General features: G+C 34.1%; 2 protein-coding genes across 2 annotated transcripts; one reads left to right on the top strand and one right to left on the bottom strand.

Moving 5' to 3' along the window:
• The first annotated feature begins 2,494 nt into the window (after positions 1–2,494).
• Positions 2,495–6,095, top strand: LOC116345275. The gene is made up of 2 exons (XM_031774510.1): positions 2,495–5,750; positions 5,822–6,095. Exons 1-2 carry the CDS (start codon positions 2,497–2,499, stop codon positions 6,069–6,071), a joined length of 3,504 nt encoding a protein of 1,167 aa, XP_031630370.1. The 5' UTR covers positions 2,495–2,496; the 3' UTR covers positions 6,072–6,095.
• A 4,653-nt stretch (positions 6,096–10,748) lies between these two features.
• Positions 10,749–12,241, bottom strand: LOC116345324 (protein rolling stone-like). The gene is made up of 4 exons (XM_031774584.1): positions 11,879–12,241; positions 11,691–11,813; positions 11,411–11,588; positions 10,749–11,352 (listed from the first exon to the last, which is right to left on the bottom strand). Exons 1-4 carry the CDS (start codon positions 12,180–12,182, stop codon positions 11,181–11,183), a joined length of 777 nt encoding a protein of 258 aa, XP_031630444.1. The 5' UTR covers positions 12,183–12,241; the 3' UTR covers positions 10,749–11,180.
• Positions 12,242–13,041: the final 800 nt, after the last annotated feature.

Raw genomic sequence — 13,041 nt, 5'->3', positions numbered from 1 at the left:
TGTGGCTATGATACAATCTGTAACAAAAATATCACTTTATTAGTACCAATCGAATCACCAATACCAATAAAATCAAACGCACGTCATCACAACATTATCATTTGACGAGTGAATTTGAACATCTTTAAAATTAAAGTTAAAAAAACATTAAAAGATAAATAATCCTATGAATTTGGCAGTGCGATTAAAAATTTTCGCTCAACACATCACAAGCGATAATGTTTTTCAACGAAAACGTCATTCATCTGCTTGCGTTTGTGCACGTCGTTGTGTATTGGTGTGAAGGAGAAACGGAAAACATACGCGACGTGCGGCGAGCGCACATGCGTCACATAGCTCCTATTCACAGCGCCTACTTAATATCCAGCAGCTATATAGCAGCAGCTATATCCATAGGCGAAACGTAATGACTGGCAATTTCATAAAGGAATATTAGCATTGTTAGATTATTCAAGCAATAAACTAGTAAATTAGCTATAAACTAGAAAAACTAGCATTGATTTCTCTCCCCTAGATATTCCTTATATAAACAAATCAATGGGTCTACATTCGACTGTCTATTCGAAAATAGCACTCCTACAGTGGCAGCCACAATACATTCACTGATAATAGATTATTTGTGTCCTTAGCATGATAAATTCAAATTATGGCTTGTAATTAAAAAAACCCAGAATGTAATCAAAAATAGCCTCATACAAAGCGAAAGAGAATCAAAATTCGTAGAAAATGATTCATATTTCAAAAAAACCCAAATTGCAAAAATTGATAAGCCGTTGTTTTTTTAAGATAGGATAGATCCATAAAAAACAAAAGCTGGAATTAATCGTGCGTCGACACGCGAATATATTGTATGTGTTCATTGCATGCAACCAATATTATAACGATGCACGTATCATACGGCTATGTACGCACGCTAAGATCCATCTCTTGCGGAGATCTTACGGATCTATCCTATCCAAAAAAAAACAATGTATGCAACAGAGTGAAAAATAACCAAATTCGTCTGATAATTTAGGTTTTGAAACTGAAGACAATAAGCATTCGTTTTATATAAAAGATAATATAATCTAATATTATAATATACAGTATGTTTCATTATAGAGAGAGGTTGATTTTTTATAATAAAACTCAAGAGTTTTACAAAATTATTTTATATACATTCTATTTAGTATCTAAGCTACGGCGCCACAAATTAATATTTAATCCATTCTCCTGCCTTCTCGATCACACAGGCACATCTATTCGGCATACTTTTGCTCAAATTTTCAGCATATTCGCTTTGAAAACCTTTCCACTGGCGCTGAATGAATGAACTGAGCTGCTTCAAATTGCGGTATGTTTTACCACGAAGCCATGCCTTAATAATAGCCCAAAAATTTTCGTTCGGATTGCAATCGGGTGACTGTGGCGGCCAGTCCATTTGTTTAATGTCATTTTCCTCTTTCCAAGCATTGCATAGACGACTTTTGTGTTTTGGATCGTTGTCTTCTAATAGAAGCCAATTCGAATTGTGGTTGCCATAGAACTTCTTAGCGATGGGTAACTGTGTCGATGAATAATGTTGGTTCATCCTCACGGCGCTTGGAATCCCCGTGAATATGGTCAACTTTCCAAAACCAGCTTCACAAAAGCAACCATAAGCATGCACCTTTTTCGGATACTTTACCGTGCGAACGACCATTCTCTTTTGGGCTCTAGACTAGGCATGGGTAGTGCTATTCACCAGCCAAAAGAATGACTCGTCAGTGTATATAACTTCGCTCCAATCTCTTGTTGAATTTTGCTTTGCCCCGTCAGTGCCTTTTTCTTCTGGTTTTCTGTCAAAAGCGGTTTCTTCAATTTACTGCGATAACAAACACCGGCAACATCTAATCTTCTCCTGATAGTAGAGCGCGAGACCTCTATTTTAAGACGGCGTAGCCGTTCAACACCTTGGCTCAACAACATACCTAAATTTTTATCGAACAACTTGACTCTCCGTTTATCTTCCTGTTGCGAGGAGGCTCAGTTTGGCTTCAGATTGGGCTGGTCGTTCACTTTTTTTTCATGCTTATACTGCTGGATTCACTTTATTACGAACCCTTTTGACTTTTTAATGTATTTAGCAGTCGATGTGATCGACATTCTTTGTCCTTTTGGATGCAAATGCAGAAAAACGGCTTCAAACCGTGAATGAAAATGTTCGGAAATAATGTTTTCGTTGCACAACAAACACTGTACTGATTTGAGAGCTGTCATTGTTAATTGGCGTAGTAGCTTAGAGTCTCATATGGCAACACCAAAAACATTTTTAGGATATTTGAAATTTGTGGTAGTTAAATCAACCTCTCTCTATAATGAAACATACTGTAACTTCAATACATATAAACAATGTTATAATGTTAATAATATATTACGATTAAAACGTACGATCCTTTTTTGCTATTAAATTTGGTATAAAATGAGCAATTTGGTTGTCTACCAGCACAGTTTAATTTTGATCGAATGAAAGTGAAGATGTGGAAATTAAACGTTGCGATTTTATTTGTACTCCTGTGTGGGATTCATTGTGAAAATCAATTTACAAAGTTCTTCAAAGAATTTGAATATAAATTAGAAAGCAATCCATGGATTGGTGAAAAAACGAACGTCACAATATTGATCGGTATAACTGGTCATGGAAAGAGTACGGTGGCTCGAATTTTGATCAACGACACGCAATTGAATTCATCGGAATATGTGTCCGGTGGGCAAGAATACGCAATAAAAGATGCCTCTAATAAAATTTCAGATGTCAGTGAAACCACTGAGTCGCATACCACTATTCCGGAATTTTTGTACGATCCCGAAAATAATTTGTCCTTTTATGACTGTCCGGGATTCGATGACACAAGACAGGTTGAGTATGACCTAGCTATTTCGTACGCGATAAATCGGATTATGCGAGCTGTAAATTTTGTGAAATTTGCTTTTGTCATTGAACAAGAGTCAGTAAAGCCCACTGGCGATCGAAAGAAATTTCCAAATTTTTTAGAATATGTTGTAAGTCTGTTGCCCAATTTGGACAGATTCGAAAACAGCTTTATGCTGATTGCCAACAAAGTTCAAAGCACTACAGACGACGATAAAGAAATTGAAAAAGTCTTGAAGTTTCTGAGGGACGCTTTGCCTCGCTTGCCGAAGTACAAGAACTACGATAGTAGAATGACAAGTATTGTGAATGCACTTTTAAAGCACAATAATATTGCGATAGTGCGAAGACCGAGCCAAGCTGGACCGACAATGCACGACGAAAACATCTCAAACGAAAGAAATTTTATCGCAAATGTGATTAAGGAAAAACTGGAATTTATTCCAGCAAAAGATCTAAAGATAGGCATGAGTTTATCTGCAGAAGCAAAAGTGGCTATAAATGAAGCCCTCGAAACGATCAAGAGCCAATTATTCGCTAATGTCAAAGAAATTGGTTCTAATTTGGAAACTTATTACTTCGATTTCGAAAACCGAACCATCGATATTTTGACACAAAAAAAATATTACCACGACGAATTATACAGTTTGGGCCAGAATCGACATACACATCCGGAAAAGTTTTTATCTCATATTTTGCAACTGTTGCCACAGAAAAATCTCTCGGACAGTGCGATCGTACGAAATTTTAAAGAAAACGTCGGAGATTTTATGTATCTTTTGAATTTGGCGAATAAAACAACAGAAGAAGTTCCCGTTCATTTGTCGAGTATGCTTGATACGTGTCGAACAAACGTCGATCGTTTATACAGTTGGTATTATTATTTGAACGAGTTGCGTAAGTCGCTGTACGAATACAAAGCAATCGATTCAAGTAAAGCTTTTATCAATATCAAAGAACAATTTTCGAAAACTTGTGAAGTGAACAGCACGGACTTGCTCCGGTTATTCGGGCATTTCATCGGGGAGGAAACTGCAGCCAAAATTTCAAATTTCACACTAACTTTGGTAGGTCGTAATAATTTACTATCGATACTACAGACATTGTTTGACGACAAACACGAATTCAAATATTTGCCGTCCAATGTCGTAAAAATAACGGGAAATTTTATTCGATTAAGCGACGTGCTGCGTCAATGCAATTCAGATGTTAAATTTGTAGAAATAAATGCTAATTCCAAGATTTTCTTGGATGCAAATTTAAACCGTGATGTGAACATAAAACTCGTCGCACCGTATTTCGAAATAATTGGTAAATGGAAATGGTCCAGTGGCGATTTGAATATGACGCACACTGGAGATCGATTCGAAGGTATATTCCGTTTGACAGAAAATGGTAAAAACACTTTAAATATAGTTGGCGGTGGTGATAAGAATTTCGTACGAGGTGCTAGAGAGAATTCGAACGATATGCGTGAAATTGATGTGTCGACAAGCGATTTGGATGCAATCGTAAAACAATCGCGACAAATAATGAACGAAACAATTGATCGAGCATTGCGTGTATTTAGAACAAATGTTGAGAATATCGAAAGAGCCATCGAAAGTGTTAACGATTTAAAATTCTTCGAATCGATATTGCAAATGTTACTGAGAGACAACCGACATGCATTTGCCACGTACACCGAAGTGATTTTATATCTGCGAGAATTGTTTACTAAAAGTCAGATGGCATTTTCGTTTGACGAGACTAATATAGCTTTTTCTAATTTTTTAAAAGAAATATACCACAAGTCTCAAGACGTGAATCATATTGATTTTCATGACATTACTGACTATGTGAATGAGACAATAGTATGGTACAACTTTTTGTACAACAATTTCGACCTTTTGAGTTCGTACAACGTTCAATACAGTACACATCAAATAAATTACAACAACGTGGAACGTTTCTGTGGCGCAATCGGTTTAAATATTCCAAACGTAAAACGAAATGCATTGAAGATGAATGCATTGAATAATTGGCTGGCGAACATATTGAATTCGAACATCGAAGCTACGGTCATATCGCAAACATTAAGAATTACTGGAAACATTGTAAAATTGAGTGCTTTAAATAGCTATATGGCGAACAAGGACATACGTTATGCAGAGATCTTTGCGATAACGAAAATTTTCATTGACGTCGACATTAAATCAAACGGATATTTGCAACAATTATCCATCGTTGCTCCAATCTGGGAAATCATCGGTAAGAGGCGCATTAATTTAGACGGGAGCGCGCCATCATCTTATTGGCAGGGCTATGGACAGCCTGGTTTGCCCGGCAATTGTGGCGGAAATTTCTTTGCATGGGGAAAAACATTTGTCAACGATCAAAATCTTGAAATAACTCAGAATGGTGGAAACGGCGGCTCTGGCTGCAACGGACAACTTGTAAGTTTCGCCCAAAATGGAGCTGATGCATATTTTCCAAATACCAATGACTTGGCAGCAGGAGTTGATGAATTGCAAAATCGTGGTTTTGCATTTGGGTGGAGACCTATGACCGGTGATGAAATGGACAAATATGTCAGGGAAGATTATTATGGGCAATATGGATGGTTTTGGACGGAATACAAAAGATCCAGAATGGAAAATTTCCGTATATACACCATAGATGGTAAAAAGGGTACAGCTGAAGATGGACATGATGGCGGTGCTGGTGGCTACGGTGGTAAAAAAGGAGAATGTATGATCTTAGGATCCGCGAACATAAAATGTTCGGGGGCGGATGGAAATAGAGGACCCGATGGAATAGGAAGCGAGGGAAAAAATGCCATGAACGGCAAATCCATCAACATGCGGACTTACAGATTCAGGTACAATATTTTTTTAAATTATTTTCTTCATGCGTATAATTCTTTTGCATTGAAAACAACTTTTTTCACAGGAAAGGATTGTTTGGCGCAAGTATTCTTAGTACTTTACATCCTGGAGATCATATTCACATTTTGAATGAAGACAACAAAAGGTCTATCGTGTTGGCGAAAAATGGAATCAATGGCGCAAATAGAAGAGGAATGATTGATTCAACATCGACGCCTATATCAAATAAGCAGGCATCCTACAAACAATTTCTTCAAACCCATCAATTTAACTGTAAAAACGTTCATTGTAAAGAATTTAAAAGTTTTATTTAAAAAAAATATCTTTTAATGATTATCACTCTGTGCAAAGGTCTATGATTTTCTTTAATGTCACAATTTTTTTTCCATCAATAAGTACAGAAAAAAGTTTTTATCAGCAAATTGGTCTTATGCCTTATATACTTCTTGAAATTTTAAAATGATACGTATTCATGTAAAATGTTATTTTATATATTGATTTATTTGAATGGGTAAGAATAAAAATCCGACTTGTACGCAAAGTCTATAAAAGTGGAACACAGAGTTTCTTTTTACAGAGTTGCTGTACAAATAACTAGGGGGTACACACATTTATTCGTAATCTCCGAATAGTGATATTGAAATATTCTTCATTTTACTATTTTCAAAAATACATACGCAATGTACATCCAAAATAACATGTATCATATTTGTATTAGTATACATGTGCGCTGTTCACAAGTGCACGCAGTACTAATTTTTGAATATTATGCCGAAAATCGACTAGTAGGCCACATTTTGCATGGATTTTTTATTCTCTTTTGTGCGGAATTTCTTTGACTTTGAGTAGTTCAATGCGTTTGTATGCCGCCATCTTGGAATTTAGCAATCACAGAAATCGAAATTAAACTCATTTTTTTCAAAATGCTGGAACCTCGAAGCAAAGCGAAGTCATCACGATTGATGATTCAGGAAACGAAAAGGAGCAGCCAGTAAATCGTCCCGATTGGAGGAATCAAAGGATGATGGAGCATACGCTTTGGCAAAAGAAGCGTCTGATGAATCGGAAAATGCAACAGATGAAGTGAATCTACCGATGAAGATATGCAAAAATATGACGGTGAAGCAAAGACTTCTAAACATGCAGTTCGTCGGAATGAAATACAAAATGGTCCGTTGTACGCAGAATATGCAGTCCACAAGACTGACCGCGATGGAAGGAAGATTTTGAAGTGCTGATACACCGCAACGATGAGCTGTCAAACGAGCAGAGATTGAAGCATTTGTTGGAATGCTTGGAAAATGCAGCAAAGAAAGCCTTGAAAAATACATAAATTTATCCAGTTCTTGGCACGCGTATTTTATAATTTAAGGTCTGTGTCACTTGGAGCCGGATGCGTCATTCATGGAAAGTTTAATTTTAGAGCAGGAGAATAGATTTAATTAGCTGTAATTCGATTTGATATCAGCCGCACTGGCGGAAAAAACCACTGTTTCAAATTGAACATAATTTAAATTAGTTTTAAGATTTTTGTATATTTAAAATTCATTATAATTACTCACTAGATTAAGACCTCATTTAGTTTTATTCAAATCTTAGCGCTACTCGCTTCCTCTTCAACTTCACGCTTAGAGAGGTGGGCAAAGTGACGTTATAAATACGTATGCAAAAACGCATTTTGCATATTAAATCACTTGTTCATGCGCCAAGCGAAGCGCAAAGTAATGGTCATTTGAGCGATTACCTTAAAGGGAAAGTTCCTCTTGGACATTATCACAATGAAATTTTCATTTTTATTTTTCTAAAAATGGTAGAGGCAACGCAATATAAAAATTGTTTGTGTATTTGATTGCAAGCGTCACTGAAAATTTATATCAGATCATTTTCAGATTTGATGTGCAGTATTGCGTCACAGTGAGAACTTCCAAAGAAGTGTTTTTTACTTATATCATTTGTTTTAACATTAAATTTAATTTTTCTGTTTGAAATCTACAAAAAAATTTGCCTCGCTAGTCGCTACGCTCGCCTTTATTTTATATGAGAGGCTGAGAGTAAAAAACAAATAAGTGAGGTTAGAATTCTATACAAATATGAATCTTATTGTTATACACAATAAGGTTCAAATTTGCACAGCATTCTAACCCAACTTATTTGCTTTTTACTCTCATCATGTCATATATTCTTTTATTTTATTCATATATTGATATTCATCACATTGGAAATCAAGAATATTTATATTAATCGATTTCTTGCAATGCACGCCAATTTTGTTTTGCTTTCTGCCATCATTTGTTTTTACATTGAATTAGAGTTTAATGTTTGCTCTCGATTTTTTTTTTGCATCTTTAATTGTTTTTGTAAAATTTCGAAACAAAAGGTGACATTTCTACGGTGAATTTGTAGTATGTATGGTTACCAAATCTATTCAAAACCAATTGCAGCGATGTTTCAATTCATTTTTTTCAATTGAATAAAGCCCTCAAAACATCATTTCAAGGTGTAGTTTCCTGGTTATTTAAAAAATCTTAAAAATGTGGTCCGCCAAATACACGTTTTTTCGAATTTTGACCAATTTTGAAAAATGTTGGTTTTAAAAAATGTGCACATTGGTTCAAAATTGAGTGCTCTTTCGATGTATGATTAAAAAAAAAGTTTTTCACACATTTTTTTAAACAAAATTACGATTTTCATCGATTTTTCCCCATTTTTTAATAGTATGGTCATAAATGGATTGAACCATCTCCACTGAATTTTTTCAAAATTTCTTCGCTGTGTGCTCTAGAGGAGCTCAATATCTTGCCAAAGAGCCAAAAATGACGTATCTTTGTTGAAAAACACCCCGTGTACCATAATCTAGAAATTCTCCAAAAATCAAAAATTTTCGAATTTTTTTTTTAATTTTGGAACCGAAAATTTTTTTTGGAACGAATTTTCCCAGATATGACACATACACCAAAACATCACAAATTTAGTCCCCAACAAACGCTCAGTTTTTCACGAAAAAAAAATGAGTGCAGTTTTTTTAATTTTGGTCGGTGTGAAAAAAGTCATTGTCATTTTTCCAAAAAAACAACACATGCCATCTAGCGATCATTTTCGAAATTTTTTCCAATCTGACGTCAGATCTGGATAGCTGAGGTTCGTAGCTTTCCAACGACATATAGATCATTACCCCACCTTTCATATGCACAGAAAGTAGGCCATTCGATGAAAAACTGAAAAAGTGCATTCCACTTTTTTTCGAACCTAGACCTCAGACACTTGCGTGACGAAATCGAAAAATTCGAAGAGACATGTATGCTCAGTTTTCCATCTACTTTCGAATAAAATCGGTCTCCGGCGATTTATCAAAAAGTACGGAAAAAAATTTGCCGACAAACAAACATATCATTTCAACAATTTCGTGTTTTTCGTAAGATTTTTTGACATGCTCATATCTCGGACACTTTTCGATCGACTCCAACAATTTTTTTTTTCAACACTATCTACCCGAACTCCAGTTTCCGAATATGCCATTTTTCGGAAATTTGTTTCTGGTTTGGGTGGTCAAAAATGGACAAAACCAAAAATTTACCTTTTTTTTTGAAACGCCGCCTAGCGGTCAAATTTTGAAATTTTTTATTTTTTTTGCGGATTCTTAATTTGGTGCCCGAGCACTACTAAAATATGCAAAAACCCTTTTCCAAAAGTCAGCGGTTTCGATTTTCATTTCTTTAGAGTATATATAATATATATAGAGTGACGCAAAATATACATATTTCATATGTATGTTGGTATTGCGTCACTTGGGGGACTGCCGTCCCCCGTGATATCAATCTGATTCACATTTTGATTTGTCAATGGCTGCAATTGTTCCATCGTTTGTTCATCGGTTTGGTTTGCCGCATCTGTTTTCACAACAACGGTACCTTCAGTATCGATCACATTAAATGTTTGCTCAATATTTTGATTGTTCATTGTCAACGCAAAACTGAAAGCGATGGCCAAAATACATTCTCTCTCAAGAATTTTCATTCTCTTTATATCTTACACACAACATTCGGAGGTAACAGTGTGTATATGTGTATGTTTAAACCAAAGTGTAGTAATACTTTGCGAACTGCAGATGTGCTATCTAGCCGTAATTGGCGGCTTTTCATATAAACACGCTGTTACCTCATTTCTCAACCATTTTTATTCGTACATGTTCTTATGGAGCTGAACCTGTTAATTTTAGAGTTGGCAGCACTTCTGCAGATCCAATTTCATTTATATTTTCTCTTATGTACACAGAAAGAAAAAATGTGGTATTCTTAATTCAATTTTCGTAGATTTAATATAAAATTAACCAACAACGAATTAAATTTAGCATTTTTGACATCTCTGAGGCATATTTTTCAAAAGTGACTATTTGTTGAATAAGTTTTACAAACTTCCTCATTACATTTACCAACTTTTCGAAACCACAGATGACGCTAACCCATGAATTTGGTGAATGAAATGAAGCAATTGGTAAAACTTATTAAACTGATAGTCTCTTTTGAGAAATATGCCTCAGAGATGTCAAAAATGGTAAATTTAATTCGTTGTTGGTTGATTTTATATTAAATCTACCAAAATTGAATTAAAAATACCACATTTTTTCTTTCTGTGTACTATTCGCACTCTTTGGTTTAAACGTAGTATACAGTAAACAATCTTTAAAATAATGAATTCTAAAAAATAAAGCAGAGATTGTGCGCTGTGAATATAATGAAGCGTAATAAAACGATTGACATCAACATTTTAAGTAATATTTATTGAATAGAATACATCTATGCTACATTTTTTTCAAAGCACGACGACAATGACAGCTGGGCAACGCAGCAAGTTCATTATTATTGTCACTGTTTATGTTGGGTGGCACAAATTTGTACCATTTTTGATTCAGGCGATCGAAATTTATGTCATTTTTTAGTTTCGCTGGCAACCGCACCATGGCACTACGGTCAACGTTGCTTGTCATTGTCGCGCTTTGATTTTTTTAGAATTCACTTTTTGAGCGTACGTATTTCAAATTAAACATCTGTATTGCCACTATTATTCCCATGGACACATATCTATTGAATATATCTATAGCTATAATGTCTAATGGCATAATAAAAAGTTTATTAAAAACATACTCTCCTATCGATATATTCAATAGATATGATATATCTAATAAAATGTTTAATTCATTTTTCTGTGTGCAGTCATCTCGTATTTCATGATTTTGTTGATCGTAAGTATTTTCAAATAATATATTAAATTACCTCCTCCGATTGGAATATTTAAGAGTTAAAGAGAATAATTATAACATCAGAGTGTTTGATGGAATTTTATTGAGAATTAAACTTAATTTGATTGGCTAATATTGTAATTTCATAATAGTATCGTTTTGCTGGAATAATTTAAAGATTGTTCAGCTATTTAAGTTCAGCAGTGAAGAATCGCCGACGAATGAATACACGTAGTTTGTATATCCAAAACAGAACAAAATGAATAATAATACCTAGAGTAATTACACCAAATACAGTTGTTGATGCTTTGCCTATGTCTTTCCAATACAATACACGGTATATGTACGGTTTCCCTTTCCTGAAATGAAGAGATATTCTTAAATTGTCATAATTGTTGTCGATTGCAATATACTCACGCATTATGTCCACCGCAAATATAATAAATATATGAAAATATTGCGTAGCAAACTCCAAAGAAAATCAGTTGAATGACGTGGTACAACCTCATTGGAAATCCTATAATTAGAAAGTCCAGAAACATGATAACTGAGTTCATTATGTGTGCTAAGATGTTCGGTAAGTCTATAGAATCATCTGCAATCAGAAAAATATATAAATGGATTTGATGTTTATCATCATCACGTTTAGCTTATAAATTTATAAGTTCAATAATATGAACAAAATTTGATGACCCACCATGATCGTATAGAATTGACCAATAGACTATTGTTATTACAAAAGATAATTCCAATGCAACGGTGTGCAATGCCCAGTAGACTTGAAATTTCCTTGGAATCGTTTGTTTGGTTTGAATACCATCTGCAAAAAGTAAAAAGGCACAATTTTTATTTTATCATAATATTTTTTGTATGCTCTTTAGTCACCTCTATACTCATCGCAAAAATGCCACAATGTAACCAATAAAGCGCCATAGATCCCGACTATCAAATTAATCATTAGGCCCCATCGCGTTATATAAATAAAAAACTTTCCAAAATTATTTGTTCCCTGAACATGTGCATAGAGTGAAATGACGAATACACACGTCACAAATGCCGCAAAGCACCAGCGGTATATTAAATAAAATGTGTTTCTGGACTTCGACTGCCATTGCGATGTAACAAACGAATCAACCAAATCATGATTAAAACCACAATTACTGACGTGTAGTTCTGTCTTCTTCACCATCTTATCAATCACTTAATTAAGAAGCTGAAAATTCATTTGATCTAATATAAAAGTGTAGACACCTTTGACGTTTATTTAGAAATAAGAAAGATTGAAAACAATTTAATTTAAGAAACAAAGTTTTAAGCAGCATACCAAAATATATTCGTTTATAGTACAGAACATATACGTTTCACTCATAATTTCAGTAGCTACGTATATTTTGAGCACGCGTGTGTCGAAAAAGTAAACGGGAGTAAAAATAAAACAAACGGGCTTGATTTCATATTTCAGTTTTTTCCTCATAAATGAATATGAGTTAGGATTCATAGTTCTCTGATTTGAAAATGATTTGAAAAATCGGAACAAAACATTAAAAAAATTCAATTCACAATATATTTTGTATATTTTTTAGTAAAATAATAAATACATATTCAATTGAAATCAATGTTAAAATCAAATAAATTGATTTGATTTGAATTTTTCTCAAATTTAAATGTTCTAATCGTTCGAAACATATGACACTTCAAATCATCACTTCATTTGACCTAGGGGACGGACACCATTATAAATATTAGAATATTAGCAAAAATTAGTTTGTTTTGCTTCACCATTGCTTGTTAGAGAATTGCGCACTTTGCTCACCGAAAACTTTTTTTGTTACTTTAAATGTTTTAGTATTTAATAGAAATAAATTTTATTTTTTCTAAACCAGGAAAAATAATAAAAATGTTAAATGTTCATCTAAGAATTTATGAAGAATTCATACATGATTTCACTTTGAGATCAGCTATTTGACGTTTGACGTTTATACTAGTGAACTAATATTAGCAATATTAGCAATATTAGTATGTCTGTATAATAGTAGATTTTTTTATTA

This window comes from Contarinia nasturtii, unplaced genomic scaffold (assembly GCF_009176525.2).
Source record: "Contarinia nasturtii isolate CC-2019 unplaced genomic scaffold, AAFC_CNas_1.1 Cnas_scaffold_1240, whole genome shotgun sequence".
In the NCBI taxonomy this organism is placed as follows: Eukaryota; Metazoa; Arthropoda; class Insecta; order Diptera; family Cecidomyiidae; genus Contarinia; species Contarinia nasturtii.
This window is presented reverse-complemented; position numbering and strand designations above follow the sequence as displayed.